Source organism: Pseudophryne corroboree, chromosome 7 (genome assembly GCF_028390025.1).
Source record: "Pseudophryne corroboree isolate aPseCor3 chromosome 7, aPseCor3.hap2, whole genome shotgun sequence".
Classification (NCBI taxonomy): domain Eukaryota; kingdom Metazoa; phylum Chordata; class Amphibia; order Anura; family Myobatrachidae; genus Pseudophryne; species Pseudophryne corroboree.
In genome coordinates, this window is record NC_086450.1 from 7,785,659 (window position 1) to 7,804,347 (window position 18,689).

The 18,689-nt window shown below is 47.5% G+C and overlaps 1 protein-coding gene across 2 annotated transcripts in view; it reads left to right on the forward strand.

Annotated features, from left to right (window-relative positions):
* The window catches only part of NRP2 (neuropilin 2), a 154,364-nt gene that overhangs the window by 63,078 nt on the left and 72,597 nt on the right, over positions 1-18,689 (forward strand). For both annotated transcript variants that reach the window (XM_063932656.1, XM_063932657.1), the window contains exons 4-7: positions 1,046-1,276; positions 1,981-2,136; positions 3,406-3,575; positions 17,259-17,414. In XM_063932656.1, the coding sequence (XP_063788726.1) occupies positions 1,046-1,276; positions 1,981-2,136; positions 3,406-3,575; positions 17,259-17,414 (713 nt within the window). The remainder of the gene's footprint in view (positions 1-1,045; positions 1,277-1,980; positions 2,137-3,405; positions 3,576-17,258; positions 17,415-18,689) is intronic.

Genomic DNA, 18,689 nt, shown 5'->3' on the forward strand with positions numbered 1-18,689 from the left:
TGTATCTGCGCTAGCTAATGGCAGCCATCTCGCTCTGCTGGATAGCAGGACAGCCCATCCAAGTCGGATCTGTCTCACCTGCAGTAATATTAGGCATTACTTGCTACCTAGATGGTGCAGTTGCTACAATTCAACATTTCTGACATTTTTTTCAATAAATTCTGTAAAATAAAGAACAATTTCCCCCTTCACACCAATTTGCACGACACTGATACGCCCAGGAAATTTCTAGAAAGACCTAAATTGCGTTCTGATCATGAATTGTATGGTTCTTGATCTTTGCCACATATCTTAGCAAAAATATTTGCATCGGATGCCTGCGCAAGTCACTACATCATCGCCTTCAGGCACCTCAAAGATATAGGACCCTCTGCTAACTCCATACAATGCACACCATTGTCATAGCTGTTACTAACAGAGTATTATTAATAGTTTTTGGTTGAGTGGCAAGCAGAAAGCTGCCTTTAATCCTCAGAAACCCAACAGTCCTCGCTACTGTCCGTCTCCCTCTCTTTATATTTGTCACCTTTTGAAAAGCATTTTGCATGTGATCTCGAGAGATTCAATCTATTAAATAAGGACGGACACCTTTTGTGAGAATCTCGGCTGTATTGTACTCTGAGAATACGAGAATGTCTCAGCTGTCAAACGTTTGTGAGATGTGCACCCAATTTGCAGTAATGAAAAATAATTCTGTATAACTCTGTGAGCGTTTGCTTCTTCCGTTGCATTTTCCAGCGCAGGAATATGAGAAAAATCGCTGGAAAATTATCCGGCACTTTTATTCCCTAGAAAAGCTGAATGTACTGAAATCTAAATTGGGCACATTGCAATGCGCCCCCCCTCCTTCAGTTCCAATACCCGCAAATATGAAACTTGTCTGCGCAAAATGCAATAAGAATGAATGCAAAAAGTTTAGTTCTGCCGACCGTCCCTACGCCCGTGGCCCATGCTGACTTTCTGAGGTTGTACAGGCATGCTGACTTTCTGAGGTTGTACAGGTCACTCGCCATTGTGTCACTTCTTCCTGTTTGCGTTCTTGCAGGTTCTGAGGATTGTTCACGCAACTTCACCAACACCAACGGCACCATTGAGTCTCCCGGCTACCCGGACAAATACCCGCACAACTTGGACTGTGTATTCACGATCCTGGCCAAGCCAAAGATGGAGATCATCTTGCAGTTCCTGACCTTTGACCTGGAGCACGACCCTCTTCAAGCTGGCGAGGGGGATTGCAAATACGACTGGCTGGACATCTGGGATGGCATTCCAAATGGTAAGACGTGGAGAAGATATAGGGGCGCTCGAAGAGAAGGGCTATGGGGCGGGGGCTGAGCTGCTGCAATCGAGCCAAGATATAACGTCATTGGGGGTAATTCAGACCTGATCGCAGCAGCAAATTTGTTAGCAGTTGGACAAAACCATGTGCAATGCGGGGGTTGGGGGAGGGGGGGCAGATGTAACATGTGCAGAGAGAGTTAGATTTGGTTGTGGTGTGTTCAAACTGAAATCTAAATTGCAGTGTAAAAATAAAGCAGCCAGTATTTACCCTGCACAGAAACAATATAACCCACCCAAATCTAACTCTCTCTGCACATGTTACATCTGCCACACCTGCAGTGAACATGGTTTTGCCCATTAGCTAACAAATTTGCTGCTGCGATCAGGTCTGAATCCCCCCCCCCTGTCAACAGCACAAGCAGCAACAGTTCCCCTCCGAGTATTTCCATTAGACCAAGCTCTCTGCCGCTTCTCCTTCCCCATGTCTTCAAGATACGGAGCAATCAAATCACTGCCTTACAGGCTGCGGCGTGTTGTATTAGATTACTGGCATTTCCAGCTGCCTCCTGCGTACGCCATTACCGCCGGTGGGCTGCGCAGATAAGAAAACACTAGAGTGCTATTAGTAAAGCACAGAAGGCTGCGTCTGCCGCTAATGGCCTTGGTTGATAACACCGGTGCTCTCATTTCTCTCTACAGTGGGGCCCTTGATTGGCAGGTACTGCGGCACCAAGACTCCCTCCGAGATCCGCTCTTCGACTGGAATCCTCTCCCTCACCTTTCACACCGACATGGCGGTGGCTAAAGATGGGTTTTCTGCTCGCTATTTCCTCACCCCACAGGAGGTGCCTGAGAGTGAGTACAGAACCTTTCTGCCTGGCTGCCAGGCCTTGGTGATGCTTCCTCCCCGCGCACAGCCCGCCTGTCAGACGCCTCCGTCTTCTCTCCTTTGTTATACCTGAATTATTCCAGTTTTATCATGTACGTTATGTTAATCCATCTATCCTGGTCCCCCAGTCTAGATTCTGATTACGTTTTGTTTCAATCAAATGTTATTGAAGCTGTTGCGGTTTTTGACAGTACAATAAGCTCAACGTCAGTCAGTCCTATCCCCCTTGTGCACCACCGCCTGACAGCCGCGTCTCCGCGAGCTCTGGAACATTATTATTCTTCTTCAGACAAAACAACGTGTCTCAATTAAGGAAAGTTTCCCCCAGACTTGCATAGTTATTAGTTATTAGTTTGCGCCTTTTTTTTGGGGTGGTGCGGGGAGGACGATACGATTTGCAGGATGTACAGTTATGACTTTCTCATCTGCGGGGCGATTCCCGCACCACCGCAGGGATAGCGCTCCTACAGAGAGGCCTTAATTGCTGAGCGTCTTTTGGAAGCAAAGTGTAATGTTCATGGGTTGTGGGACTGAGCCCGATCATACATTGATGTTGATGCTTTTTTAATTGGCCTGTTGCTGCAATTCCACTTATTGTGCATCCCCTTAGTTTCTGCACAAACTTCTCCCGCGTTAACGCCAGCGCCTGCTGTACGTGGCTGGATCAACCGTACAACACTATTAATTATCACTTTTTATATCATTAGTGCCAGTTAAAGACTAGGAAGCGTAATACAGACACCTCTGGGATGGAACCACAAGCGCAGACATCTCACTATAATATTCAGAGAAGCCTCCGAAGAAAACAATTACATTTCAGCTGGATGTAATATTAGGGTAGAGCCATAAAGCATGCCGCAATACGGCCAAGAGCGAAGATCCGGCCAAGAAATTAGTATTTCTGGTAATCTTCTTAAATTGGAGCAGATTAGCAGCGTTCTCCCTCTGATAAGACCGTGTTTTCCTAATTTGCGCTGCTATTGCGAACGCCCTCAGTGAAGAGGCACAGGGTAGCCGAACTCGTCTGCAGACATTAATGAGCTCATGTATGGGAGAATGGCAAATTGCAGGGGCTGATCCCCAAACGCACATTTCATTTTAGTCACACAGTATTAAAAATGCTTCAGAAACGCAGGAGATGACTTCACGGGTTCTTCAGCAGAACTGAGCTGGAAGTGGAGCCTGGTCGGGGGCTATTATATAGGTTATTATAACCAGTTGTGGGTCTTCTACAGCTTTCCAGTGCAATGTGCCCCTGGGAATGGAATCGAGGCGGATATCCAACGAGCAGATCACGTCCTCCTCTACATACACCGATGGCAGGTGGACAGCCCAACAGGGCAGACTCAACAGTGACGACAATGGCTGGACACCCAACACGGACCACGTTCGGGAGTATCTGCAGGTAAGTCGCTGGTTCCTGTTCCGCATATGGCAATATAAAAAGCAGCGGACGGTCCTACTGTATCTGGGGGTTTCCACATCTCACATCCCAAAACCCTTCATATAGGGAATATTACTATCTATTCCGCGGGTGTGGTTCATCAAATCGACAGTATCTAGGTCGACAATGTTTAGGTCGACCACCATAGGTCGACAGTCACTAGGTCGACATGGATGGAAGGTCGACAGGGTTTCTAGGTCGACGTGCTAGGTCGACAGGTCTAAAGGTCGACATGAGTTTTTTTTTTTTTGTGTGTCGTTTTCTTCGTAGAGTGACCGGGATCCCAAATTAGTGCACCGCGTCCCCTCGCATGGCTCGCTTCGCTCGCCATGCTTCGGGCATGGTGCCTTCACTCCGCTACCGCTTCGCGCTGCACACTTTACCATTCCAATCGTAGTCCACGTCGATCGTTAAGTATGAAAAAATTCAAAAAAAGAATTTTTTTAAAAAAAAACTCACGTCGACCTTTAGACCTGTCAACCTAGCACATGTCGACCTAGAAACCCTGTCGACCTTCCATCCATGTCGACCTAGTGACTGTCGACCTATAGTGGTCGACCTAAACATTGTCGACCTAGATACTGTCGATCTTCAGACCGGATCCCCTATTCCGCATATATATTTATGTGCGTTACTATATACCATGCGCCCTATAAAATTCCTTCTACAGCACGAAGCAGTGGAAGAGTATTTGGCCTGGGGAGGTGCCAAAAGGGCCTTTTATATTCTGCTACAGAGTTGGCATTTTCAGTGTTGGATGGAGCAGTATAGTTTATTAAAAAAAATGATCTTATGGAAAAGACATTGTTGCAGGTTATAATACACGGTGGAGTCACATTATTATGGCCACCAGCTAATAGCCAGAGTAACCGGCGTGTGCGGCACGGAAAGCAGCGACACGCGCTGAACTCTCGTTTTAGACACACGTCTGGTAGCCCACAAGTTCATTGTGACGGTGAGCTGCTTTACTGTAGCGCGTTGGTCGCCCTTGCGCACCTTTGTAGCCGACATTCACCTCTCACATCAATGGCACGTGGTGCTCCGCAGTTTCCACGTCGGTTATGCGCCATGGTGATATTTGTCCAGTCACGATACACCTTCACCGCAGCAGCACGCGGACATTTCACAAACTGCGCTGTGTCAGAAATACCGCCACCCTTGGCCCGAAAGCCGATAATCATCCCTTTTTACAACTCTGATAAATCGCCCTTTTTACCCATGACAGCGACGAGTGAAACATGTGCAGACGGCCTATCGCACACCTTGTATACCCAGCAAGCCAGCGCACGACGCATGACGTACTTTATGGGCTGCGCGCTGCCGATGTCACATTTAGCAGGTGGTCATAATAATGTGACTGGACCGTGTATAACGTTATATCAGTCTCTGCGAGCCGCACTATGCGATGCACGGCGTTTTCTGAATGTGTATGTGATAACAGGGCAGGCTGCACCAGACACCTGCAATGCTGCTATAATAGTCACTTGCAGTGTGGTGCCAGCAGATGAGGGAAGCGGCCAATGCTGCAATGTCTAGTGAACTGCTTTAAATCAGGTCTATTGATGTATCACGCTGGGCTCCTGTCAAGGGGCTGCTCTGAATGCCTTATAAGCCAGCGGTTTGGAGGCAGTGGCTGTGCTCCGGGAAGGTAAGCCCTCCTAAGTGGATCTAGCTGCACCATGCGCAGGATTAATTGTTAGTCAGCAGGCATAACGCTAAGGCTGGTGGGAGTGCCGTAATGAATTGCTCCTCTGCAGAAACAGGCTGCAGCGCTTTAAATCAAACAGTCACCAGTCAGCTCCGTTAGGATGGGAGCCAAGTATGACCGGGATTTAGTGTACGAGAGGAAAGTCTAACTCCTTCCCAGCCGGCCACCGAGAAGTGTCGGCGAATAAATGTCACTTTACTAAACACAAGTGCGGACAACAACAAAAAATAAGTTCTGAGCGCGGCAACGTCAAGGGTTATGTTAAAATAAAATAAAAATAATAATATTGCAGCCTGCAGCCACTGACCTTCCCAGGGTGCAGGATATGGCCATATGGATATACGAAACCTGAGCGTATAGCGTCACCTTCTCAGCTGACATCCCCTCCTAGGGTGACTCTGTCCGGCTGTTGTGTATTTATTTGTAAGTGACAGAGCCAATAGTGAACCCTGATCTGAAAACTGTCACACTAGATTCAGTGGTGAACTTGTCACAAGTGACATCACTACTGCACTTGTACGATACGATGTATATATATATATATATCTGTGTCCATTATGGATAAAACGTTGTAAGTTGTGATCTGCCTATAATAAAATTAAATATTCAAAACCACTGATAAGACTTAGGATAATGATGGAATCTTAATTATATAGGCATCTGGCATTAAATTAATTAGTATTATACGACGCAGAATCTAACCTTTAACAATAGGCGTTCCGAAATAGCAACAAGGAGGGGGTTTAACTCTTTCAGTCCTGGAGGAGCCTACAGTATCTAGTGCCATCTGCCAAGCCCTCCGACTCCGTGTTATGAAGGTCAAGCTATAAATGTAGAGACATTTAATAGTCCCACCTATGGTTCCAAGGGGAAGGACATTGTCTCAGCAGGGCCGAGTCCCACTGCCAAATCCTGGGATAATTTATTCCACATTAGTAATCTGGCAGGAAAAGAATCCACCAAGCAAAATGCAAAGTGCCTGGGACAGTTACTGCATTGACTTCTGTAATAAAAGCGGCAGCACTGCATCACCCGGATCCTGCATCGCATCGTCACCGGCGTTATCTGCTGTCAGAGCATTAATAAGCTGTATAAAGTCTTATGTGACCATAGTGACGGATACCAGGAATACAGGAGGGTGTGTGCAGAGGGTTACTGCTATATAGCATAGTGTTACTGTTACTCCTGCTGTATGGCATAGTGTCACTGTTACACCTGCTGTATGGCGTAGTGTCACTGTTACACCTGCTGTATGGCGTAGTGTTACTGTTACTCCTGCTGTATGGCGTAGTGTCACTGTTACTCCTGCTGTATGGCGTAGTGTCACTGTTACTCCTGCTGTATGGCGTAGTGTCACTGTTACTCCTGCTGTATGGCGTAGTGTCACTGTTACTCCTGCTGTATGGCGTAGTGTCACTGTTACTCCTGCTGTATGGCGTAGTGTCACTGTTACTCCTGCTGTATGGCGTAGTGTCACTGTTACTCCTGCTGTATGGCATAGTGTTACTGTTACTCCTGCTGTATGGCATAGTGTCACTGTTACTCCTGCTGTATGGCGTAGTGTCACTGTTACTCCTGCTGTATGGCATAGTGTTACTGTTACTCCTGCTGTATGGCATAGTGTCACTGTTACTCCTGCTGTATGACGTAGTGTCACTGTTACTCCTGCTGTATGGCATAGTGTCACTGTTACTCCTGCTGTATGGCGTAGTGTCACTGTTACTCCTGCTGTATGGCATAGTGTTACTGTTACTCCTGCTGTATGGCATAGTGTCACTGTTACTCCTGCTGTATGACGTAGTGTCACTGTTACTCCTGCTGTATGGCGTAGTGTCACTGTTACTCCTGCTGTATGGCGTAGTGTCACTGTTACTCCTGCTGTATGGCGTAGTGTCACTGTTACTCCTGCTGTATGGCATAGTGTCACTGTTACTCCTGCTGTATGGCATAGTGTCACTGTTACTCCTGCTGTATGGCGTAGTGTCACTGTTACTCCTGCTGTATGGCATAGTGTTACTGTTACTCCTGCTGTATGGCGTAGTGTCACTGTTACTCCTGCTGTATGGCGTAGTGTCACTGTTACTCCTGCTGTATGGCATAGTGTCACTGTTACTCCTGCTGTATGGCATAGTGTCACTGTTACTCCTGCTGTATGGCGTGGTGTCACTGTTACTCCTGCTGTATGGCGTAGTGTTACTGTTACTCCTGCTATATAGCATAGTGTTACTGTTACTCCTGCTGTATGGCATAGTGTCACTGTTACTCCTGCTGTATGGCGTGGTGTCACTGTTACTCCTGCTGTATGGCGTAGTGTCACTGTTACTCCTGCTGTATGGCGTAGTGTCACTGTTACTCCTGCTGTATGGCGTAGTGTCACTGTTACTCCTGCTGTATGGCATCGTGTCACTGTTACTCCTGCTGTATGGCGTAGTGTCACTCTTACTCCTGCTGTATGGCGTAGTGTTACTGTTACTCCTGCTGTATGGCATCGTGTCACTGTTACTCCTGCTGTATGGCGTAGTGTCACTGTTACTCCTGCTGTATGGCGTAGTGTCACTCTTACTCCTGCTGTATGGCGTAGTGTTACTGTTACTCCTGCTGTATGGCATCGTGTCACTGTTACTCCTGCTGTATGGCGTAGTGTCACTGTTACTCCTGCTGTATGGCGTAGTGTCACTGTTACTCCTGCTGTATGGCATAGTGTCACTGTTACTCCTGCTGTATGACGTAGTGTCACTGTTACTCCTGCTGTATGGCGTAGTGTCACTGTTACTCCTGCTGTATGGCATAGTGTCACTGTTACTCCTGCTGTATGACGTAGTGTCACTGTTACTCCTGCTGTATGGCGTAGTGTCACTGTTACTCCTGCTGTATGGCGTAGTGTCACTGTTACTCCTGCTGTATGGCATAGTGTCACTGTTACTCCTGCTGTATGGCATAGTGTCACTGTTACTCCTGCTGTATGGCGTGGTGTCACTGTTACTCCTGCTGTATGGCGTAGTGTTACTGTTACTCCTGCTATATAGCATAGTGTTACTGTTACTCCTGCTGTATGGCATAGTGTCACTGTTACTCCTGCTGTATGGCGTGGTGTCACTGTTACTCCTGCTATATAGCATAGTGTTACTGTTACTCCTGCTGTATGGCATAGTGTCACTGTTACTCCTGCTGTATGGCGTGGTGTCACTGTTACTCCTGCTGTATGGCGTAGTGTCACTGTTACTCCTGCTGTATGGCGTAGTGTCACTGTTACTCCTGCTGTATGGCGTAGTGTCACTGTTACTCCTGCTGTATGGCATCGTGTCACTGTTACTCCTGCTGTATGGCGTAGTGTCACTCTTACTCCTGCTGTATGGCGTAGTGTTACTGTTACTCCTGCTGTATGGCATCGTGTCACTGTTACTCCTGCTGTATGGCGTAGTGTCACTGTTACTCCTGCTGTATGGCGTAGTGTCACTCTTACTCCTGCTGTATGGCGTAGTGTTACTGTTACTCCTGCTGTATGGCATCGTGTCACTGTTACTCCTGCTGTATGGCGTAGTGTCACTGTTACTCCTGCTGTATGGCGTAGTGTCACTGTTACTCCTGCTGTATGGCATAGTGTCACTGTTACTCCTGCTGTATGACGTAGTGTCACTGTTACTCCTGCTGTATGGCGTAGTGTCACTGTTACTCCTGCTGTATGGCATAGTGTCACTGTTACTCCTGCTGTATGACGTAGTGTCACTGTTACTCCTGCTGTATGGCGTAGTGTCACTGTTACTCCTGCTGTATGGCGTAGTGTCACTGTTACTCCTGCTGTATGGCGTAGTGTCACTGTTACTCCTGCTGTATGGCGTAGTGTCACTGTTACTCCTGCTGTATGGCGTAGTGTCACTGTTACTCCTGCTGTATGGCGTAGTGTCACTGTTACTCCTGCTGTATGGCGTAGTGTCACTGTTACTACTGCTGTATGGCGTAGTGTTACTGTTACTCCTGCTGTATGGCGTAGTGTTACTGTTACTCCTGCTGTATGGCGTAGTGTCACTGTTACTCCTGCTGTATGGCGTAGTGTTACTGTTACTCCTGCTGTATGGCGTAGTGTTACTGTTACTCCTGCTGTATGGCGTAGTGTCACTGTTACTCCTGCTGTATGGCGTAGTGTCACTGTTACTCCTGCTGTATGGCGTAGTGTCACTGTTACTCCTGCTGTATGGCGTAGTGTCACTGTTACTACTGCTGTATGGCGTAGTGTTACTGTTACTCCTGCTGTATGGCGTAGTGTTACTGTTACTCCTGCTGTATGGCGTAGTGTCACTGTTACTCCTGCTGTATGGCGTAGTGTTACTGTTACTCCTGCTGTATGGCGTAGTGTCACTGTTACTCCTGCTGTATGGCGTAGTGTTACTGTTACTCCTGCTGTATGGCGTAGTGTCACTGTTACTCCTGCTGTATGGCGTAGTGTCACTGTTACTACTGCTGTATGGCGTAGTGTCACTGTTACTCCTGCTGTATGGCGTAGTGTTACTGTTACTCCTGCTGTATGGCATCGTGTCACTGTTACTCCTGCTGTATGGCGTAGTGTCACTGTTATTCCTGCTGTATGGCGTAGTGTCACTGTTACTCCTGCTGTATGGTGTAGAGTTACTGTTACTTCTGCTGTATGATATAGTGTCACTGTTACTCCCGCTGTATGGCGTAGTGTCACTGTTACTCCTGCTGTATGGCGTGGTGTCACTGTTACTCCTGCTGTATGGCATAGTGTCACTGTTACACCTGCTGTATGGCGTAGTGTCACTGTTACTCCTGCTGTATGGCGTAGTGTCACTGTTACTCCTGCTGTATGGCATAGTGTCACTGTTACTCCTGCTGTATGGCATAGTGTCGCTGTTACTCCTGCTGTATGGCGTAGTGTCGCTGTTACTCCTGCTGTATGGCATAGTGTCACTGTTACACCTGCTGTATGACGTAGTGTCACTGTTACTCCTGCTGTATGGCGTAGTGTCACTGTTACTCCTACTGTATGGCGTAGTGTCACTGTTACTCCTGCTGTATGGCATAGTGTCACTGTTACACCTGCTGTATGGCGTAGTGTCACTGTTACTCCTGCTGTATGGCGTAGTGTCACTGTTACTCCTGCTGTATGGCATAGTGTCACTGTTACTCCTGCTGTATGGCGTAGTGTCACTGTTACTCCTGCTGTATGGCATAGTGTCACTGTTACTCCTACTGTATGGCGTAGTGTCACTGTTACTCCTGCTGTATGGCGTAGTGTCACTGTTACTCCTGCTGTATGGCGTAGTGTCACTGTTACTCCTGCTGTATGGCGTAGTGTCACTGTTACTCCTGCTGTATGGCGTAGTGTCACTGTTACTCCTGCTGTATGGCATAGTGTCACTGTTACACCTGCTGTATGGCGTAGTGTCACTGTTACTCCTGCTGTATGGCGTAGTGTCACTGTTACTCCTGCTGTATGGCATAGTGTCACTGTTACTCCTGCTGTATGGCATAGTGTCACTGTTACTCCTGCTGTATGGCGTAGTGTCACTGTTACTCCTGCTGTATGACGTAGTGTCACTGTTACACCTGCTGTATGGTGTAGTGTCACTGTTACTCCTGCTGTATGGCATAGTGTCACTGTTACTCCTGCTGTATGGCGTAGTGTCACTGTTACTCCTGCTGTATGACGTAGTGTCACTGTTACACCTGCTGTATGGTGTAGTGTCACTGTTACACCTGCTGTATGGCGTAGTGTCACTGTTACTCCTGCTGTATGGCGTAGTGTCACTGTTACTCCTGCTGTATGGCATAGTGTCACTGTTACTCCTGCTGTATGGCATAGTGTCACTGTTACTCCTGCTGTATGGCGTAGTGTTACTGTTACTCCTGCTGTATGGCGTAGTGTCACTGTTACTCCTGCTGTATGGCATAGTGTCACTGTTACTCCTGCTGTATGACGTAGTGTCACTGTTACACCTGCTGTATGGCGTAGTGTCACTGTTACTCCTGCTGTATGGCGTAGTGTCACTGTTACTCCTGCTGTATGGCATAGTGTCACTGTTACTCCTGCTGTATGGCGTAGTGTCACTGTTACTCCTGCTGTATGACGTAGTGTCACTGTTACACCTGCTGTATGGCGTAGTGTCACTGTTACTCCTGCTGTATGGCGTAGTGTCACTGTTACTCCTGCTGTATGACGTAGTGTCACTGTTACTCTTGCTGCATGGCATAGGGTCACTGTTACGTTTGCTGTATGGCGTAGTGTCACTGTTACACCTGCTGTATGACGTAGTGTCACTGTTACACCTGCTGTATGGCGTGGTGTCACTGTTACTCCTGCTGTATGGCGTAGTGTCACTGTTACTCCTGCTGTATGACGTAGTGTCACTGTTACTCCTGCTGTATGGCATAGTGTCACTGTTACTCCTGCTGTATGACGTAGTGTCACTGTTACACCTGCTGTATGGCGTAGTGTCACTGTTACTCCTGCTGTATGGCATAGTGTCACTGTTACTCCTGCTGTATGGCATAGTGTCACTGTTACTCCTGCTGTATGGCGTAGTGTCACTGTTACTCCTGCTGTATGACGTAGTGTCACTGTTACACCTGCTGTATGGCGTAGTGTCACTGTTACTCCTGCTGTATGGCGTAGTGTCACTGTTACTCCTGCTGTATGACGTAGTGTCACTGTTACTCTTGCTGCATGGCATAGGGTCACTGTTACGTTTGCTGTATGGCGTAGTGTCACTGTTACACCTGCTGTATGACGTAGTGTCACTGTTACACCTGCTGTATGGCGTGGTGTCACTGTTACTCCTGCTGTATGGCGTAGTGTCACTGTTACTCCTGCTGTATGACGTAGTGTCACTGTTACTCTTGCTGCATGGCATAGGGTCACTGTTACGTTTGCTGTATGGCGTAGGGTCACTGTTACGTTTGCTGTATGGCGTAGTGTCACTGATACTCCCGCTGTATGACGTAGTGTCACTGTTACTCCTGCTGTATGGCATAGAGTCACTGTTACGTTTGCTGTATGGCGTAGGGTCACTGTTACACCTGCTGTATGGCGTAGTGTCACTGTTACGTTTGCTGTATGATGTAGTGTCACTGATACTCCCGCTGTATGGTGTAGTGTTACGGTTACTCCTGCTGTATGGCGTAGTGTCACTGTTACTACTGCTGTATGGCGTAATGTTACGGTTACTCCTGCTGTATGGCGTAGTGTCACTGTTACTCCTGCTGTATGGTGTAGTGTCAGTGTTACACCTGCTGTATGACGTAGTGTCACTGTTACTCCTGCTGTATGGCGTAGTGTTACTGTTACTCCTGCTGTATGGTGTAGTATCACTGTTACCCCTGCTGTATGGCGTAGTGTTACTGTTACTCCTGCTGTATGGTGTAGTGTTACTGGTACTCATGCTGTATGGCGTAGTGTCACTGATACTCCTGCTGTGTGGTATAGTGTCACTGATACTCCTGCTGTGTGGTATAGTGTCACTGTTACTCCTGCTGTATGGTGTAGTGTTCCTGTTACTCCTGCTGTATGGCGTAGGGTCACTGTTACTCCTGCTGTATGGCGTAGTGTCACTCTTACTCCAGCTGTATGTCGTAGTGTCACTGTTACTCCTGCTGTATGGCGTAGTATTACTGTTACTCCTGCTGTATGGCATCGTGTCACTGCTACTCCTGCTGTATGGCGTAGTGTCACTGTTACTCCTGCTGTATGGTGTAGTGTCACTGTTACACCTGCTGTATGGCGTAGTGTCACTGTTACACCTGCTGTATGGCGTAGTGTCACTGTTACACCTGCTGTATGGCGTAGTGTCACTGTTACTCCTGCTGTATGGCGTAGTGTCACTGTTACTCCTGCTGTATGGCGTAGTGTCACTGTTACTCCTGCTGTATGGCATAGTGTCACTGTTACACCTGCTGTATGGCGTAGTGTCACTGTTACACCTGCTGTATGGCGTAGTGTCACTGATACTCCCGCTGTATGACGTAGTGTCACTGTTACTCTTGCTGCATGGCATAGGGTCACTGTTACGTTTGCTGTATGGCGTAGTGTCACTGATACTCCCGCTGTATGACGTAGTGTCACTGTTACTCCTGCTGTATGGCGTAGTGTCACTGTTACTCCTGCTGTATGGCGTAGTGTCACTGTTACTCCTGCTGTATGGCATAGTGTCACTGTTACACCCGCTGTATGGTGTAGTGTTACGGTTACTCCTGCTGTATGGCGTAGTGTCACTGTTACTACTGCTGTATGGCGTAATGTTACGGTTACTCCTGCTGTATGGCGTAGTGTCACTGTTACTCCTGCTGTATGGTGTAGTGTCACTGTTACTCCTGCTGTATGGCGTAGTGTTACTGTTACTCCTGCTGTATGGTGTAGTGTTACTGGTACTCATGCTGTATGGCGTAGTGTCACTTTTACTCCTGCTGTATGGCGTAGTGTCACTGTTACTCCTGCTGTATGGCGTAGTGTTACTGTTACTCCTGCTGTATGGTGTAGTGTTACTGGTACTCATGCTGTATGGCGTAGTGTCACTGATACTCCTGCTGTGTGGTATAGTGTCACTGATACTCCTGCTGTGTGGTATAGTGTCACTGTTACTCCTGCTGTATGGTGTAGTGTTCCTGTTACTCCTGCTGTATGGCGTAGGGTCACTGTTACTCCTGCTGTATGTCGTAGTGTCACTGTTACTCCTGCTGTATGGCGTAGTATTACTGTTACTCCTGCTGTATGGCATCGTGTCACTGCTACTCCTGCTGTATGGCGTAGTGTCACTGTTACTCCTGCTGTATGGCGTAGTGTCACTGTTACACCTGCTGTATGGCGTAGTGTCACTGTTACTCCTGCTGTATGGCATAGTGTCACTGTTACTCCTGCTGTATGGCATAGTGTCACTGTTACTACTGCTGTATGGCGTAATGTTACGGTTACTCCTGTTGTATGGCGTAGTGTCACTGTTACACCTGCTGTATGGCGTAGTGTCACTGTTACTCCTGCTGTATGGCGTAGTGTCACTGTTACACCTGCTGCATGGCATAGGGTCACTGTTACTCCTGCTGTATGGCGTAGTGTCACTGTTACTCCTACTGTATGGCGTAGTGTTACTGTTACTCCTGCTGTATGGCGTAGTGTCACTGTTACACCTGCTGTATGGCGTAGTGTCACTGTTACTCCTACTGTATGGCGTAGTGTTACTGTTACTCCTGCTGTATGGCGTAGTGTCACTGTTACACCTGCTGCATGGCGTAGTGTCACTGTTACTCCTGCTGTATGGCGTGGTGTCACTGTTACTCCTGCTGTATGGCGTAGTGTCACTGTTACTCCTGCTGTATGGCATAGTGTCACTGTTACACCTGCTGTATGGCGTAGTGTCACTGATACTCCCGCTGTATGACGTAGTGTCACTGTTACTCTTGCTGCATGGCATAGGGTCACTGTTACGTTTGCTGTATGGCGTAGTGTCACTGATACTCCCGCTGTATGACGTAGTGTCACTGTTACTCCTGCTGTATGGCGTAGGGTCACTGTTACACCTGCTGTATGGCGTAGTGTCACTGTTACGTTTGCTGTATGGCGTAGTGTCACTGATACTCCCGCTGTATGGCGTAGTGTTACGGTTACTCCTGCTGTATGGCATAGTGTCACTGTTACTACTGCTGTATGGCGTAATGTTACGGTTACTCCTGTTGTATGGCGTAGTGTCACTGTTACTCCTGCTGTATGGCGTAGTATCACTGTTACCCCTGCTGTATGGCGTAGTGTTACTGTTACTCCTGCTGTATGGTGTAGTGTTACTGGTACTCATGCTGTATGGCGTAGTGTCACTGTTACTCCTGCTGTATGGCGTAGTGTCACTGTTACTCCTGCTGTATGGCGTAGTGTCACTGTTACTCCTGCTGTATGGCGTAGTGTCACTGCTACTCCTGCTGTATGGCGTAGTGTCACTGTTACTCCTGCTGTATGGCGTAGTGTCACTGTTACTCCTGCTGTATGACGTAGTGTCACTGATACTCCCGCTGTATGACGTAGTGTCACTGTTACTCCTACTGTATGGCGTAGTGTCACTGTTACTCCTGCTGTATGGCGTAGTGTCACTGTTACACCTGCTGTATGGCGTAGTGTTACTGTTACTCCTGCTGTATAGCATAGTGTTACTGTTACTCCTGCTGTATGGCATAGTGTCACTGTTACTCCTGCTGTATGGCGTAGGGTCACTTTTACTCCTACTGTATGACGTAGTGTCACTGTTACTCCTACTGTATGACGTAGTGTCACTGTTACTCCTGCTGTATGGCGTAGTGTCACTGTTACTCCCGCTGTATGACGTAGTGTCACTGTTACTCCTGCTGTATGGCGTAGTGTCACTGTTACTCCTGCTGTATGGCATAGTGTCACTGTTACTCCTGCTGTATGGCGTAGTGTCACTGTTACTCCTGCTGTATGGCATAGTGTCACTGTTACTCCTGCTGTATGGCATCGTGTCACTGTTACTCCTGCTGTATGGCATAGTGTCACTGTTACTCCTGCTGTATGACGTAGTGTCACTGTTACTCCTACTGTATGACGTAGTGTCACTGTTACTCCTGCTGTATGGCGTAGTGTCACTGTTACTCCTGCTGTATGGCATAGTGTCACTGTTACTCCTGCTGTATGACGTAGTGTCACTGTTACTCCTGCTGTATGGCGTAGTGTCACTGTTACTCCTGCTGTATGGCGTAGTGTCACTGTTACTCCTGCTGTATGGCGTAGTGTCACTGTTACTCCTGCTGTATGGCGTAGTGTCACTGTTACTTCTACAGTATGGCGTAGTGTCACTGTTACTTCTGCTGTATGACGTAGTGTCACTGATACTCCCGCTGTATGGCGTATGGTCACTTTTACTCCTGCTTTATGCTGTAGGGTCACTGTTACGTTTGTTGTATGACATAGTGTCACTGATACTCCCGCTGTATGGCGTAGGGTCACTGTTACACCTGCTGTATGGTGTAGGGTCACTGTTACTCCTGCTGTATGGCGCAGTGTCCCTGTTACTCCTGCTGTATGACGTAGTGTCACTGATACTCCCGCTGTATGGCGTAGTGTCACTTTTACTCCTGCTGTATGGCGTAGTGTCTTTGATACTCCCGCTGTATGGCGTAGTGTCACTTTTACTCCTGCTGTATGGCGTAGTGTCTTTGATACTCCCGCTGTATGGCGTAGTGTCACTTTTACTCCTGCTGTATGGCGTAGTGTCTTTGATACTCCTGCTGTATGGCGTAGTGTTACTTTTACTCCTGCTGTATGGCGTAGTGTCTTTGATACTCCCGCTGTATGGCGTAGTGTCACTTTTACTCCTGCTGTATGGCGTAGTGTCTTTGATACTCCTGCTGTATGGCGTAGGGTCACTGTTACGTTTGCTGTCCGCAGAGAATGGTCATATTTGTGTCAGACTCATACTGATAGCTGTAATGTAACACACTGCTATATGGAATCACATTAGGATCATACAGGTCCCTGTTCTTTATCCATCACCTGCATATAAATCCTCATCATGAAATAAGACATTTTGTTGCTGCTAAATGTAAGAAGTAACGATGTAGGTAACCTTTCATTCTTCCGTCACACTACCTAAATATCTAGTGAATCCGTCTTTTTCCCGCACAGTGCACCATGCCACTGACACCAGCAAAGATGGAAGAGACAGAGAGAGAGGGGAATAATGTGTCTTACACAAAGTCTTGTTGGCGCAATGGCCGAGATGAGACATGATGCATTTATATTGAATTTCAGATTTGAAAAATGTTGTGTGATGCAACACATTCACTAAGGGGTCCCCCTAGACTTGCAGTTGCACCCAAATACTGTTACAGCCGCCACATCCTAGGAGGAATACTAGCGGTAAAGCGTTTTCGTAGGTTATTGTGCAAATCCAAAATACTAAGTGTTATCCTTACTGTACTCGCAGATCGATCTCCGCTTCCTGACGCTGCTGACGGCGGTAGCCACCCAGGGCGCTGTCTCCAAAGAGACCCAGACGGCCTATTATGTCCAAACCTACAAGCTGGAAGTCAGCACCAACGGGGAAGACTGGATGACGTTTCGGCACGGGAAGAACCACAGGGTCAGGCAACGTTTCCTAAGAGATAATTATGTGTATACACTTTTATTCAATGAATTGGACAGAAATGTGTAACAGTAAAAATATAAATATAATAAAACAATAAGGCCAAGATTTATCAAGCCTCGGTGAGTGCTAAAGTACCAGCCAATCAGCTCCTAACTGTCATGTCACAGACTGTGTTTGAAAAATGACAGTTAGGAGCTGATGGGTTATTACTTTATCACCGTGCAATGTATCACTCTCCAAGGCTTGATAAATCTGGGCCTCTGTTTGTTCAACAAAGGGCAGCAGATGGATACTGGATGTAGGCTGAGTTGATTTGGTCGGTAACATTGTCACAGCGCCATTGCAAGGCCCAACCAATCACACGTCTACTTTGGGTAAATCAGAATAAAAGCGGATATTGGTGACCTTCTGTCCTTGGACACACATGGGAACCACTGTGGTTCATTGCTTGGTTATGGGTGCAGGATGTGTCAGTTGGCCTCGCCATGGCTGGTGGTTGGATAAACATGTTCCGGAGCTGTATGTAGTCCCCATAGGAACACGATGTGAAGACAGTAAGATGTTACCACCGTGTACAGACACGCTGATGGATTGAGCAATAGACCTATGAAAACAGCTCCGTCCCAGCGGAGGAATTTGGCAGCACTTGTTGAGTGGCATGACGTCGGAATATCTCGGCTGCATCCCTCCGCCGGCCACGAGCATTCGGCTAAACCTATAAAGGCTTGATATGTAACATCGACGGTCCGCTCAGCCGCTGGATCTGTGGCGCTGACTCGTTTATTGCAATGTTTCATCACACTTGAATTCCTCTATATTAAATTGTATTTAGGGCAGCTGTTTCCAATTGAGTTGAAATGAAACAATTTGCTGTTCCGTGTGTCACCGCTCTTTCTGGGAGCGGAAAAAAAACAACAACAACAACGTTTTAATCGGCAGGACGGCTGCAAGGGCTTCCCAGAACTCCTGGGCTATGCAGAGCGGATCCTGTGTGGTGTTTGCTGAACCGCTGTAAACCGCCTGACAGCAAGTGGAGGGGGACGCGTTTCCCCATAGATGAGTCCCTACCCTTGGATGGAATTCGTGGAGAATTTATGCTCTTCCCCTCCGCATGCTGTGAAAATAATCACAAAGCCACATGAAGCTCCTGTTCAGGAACTAGTGAGGCCTAAAACCGAGCGGCAGATCTTCTGCTAACAATTTCACTAACAAGAGCCGTTCCAAAAATAAGCTTACGGGATAAGAGGCTTGTTGCCATAAAAAGAAAGG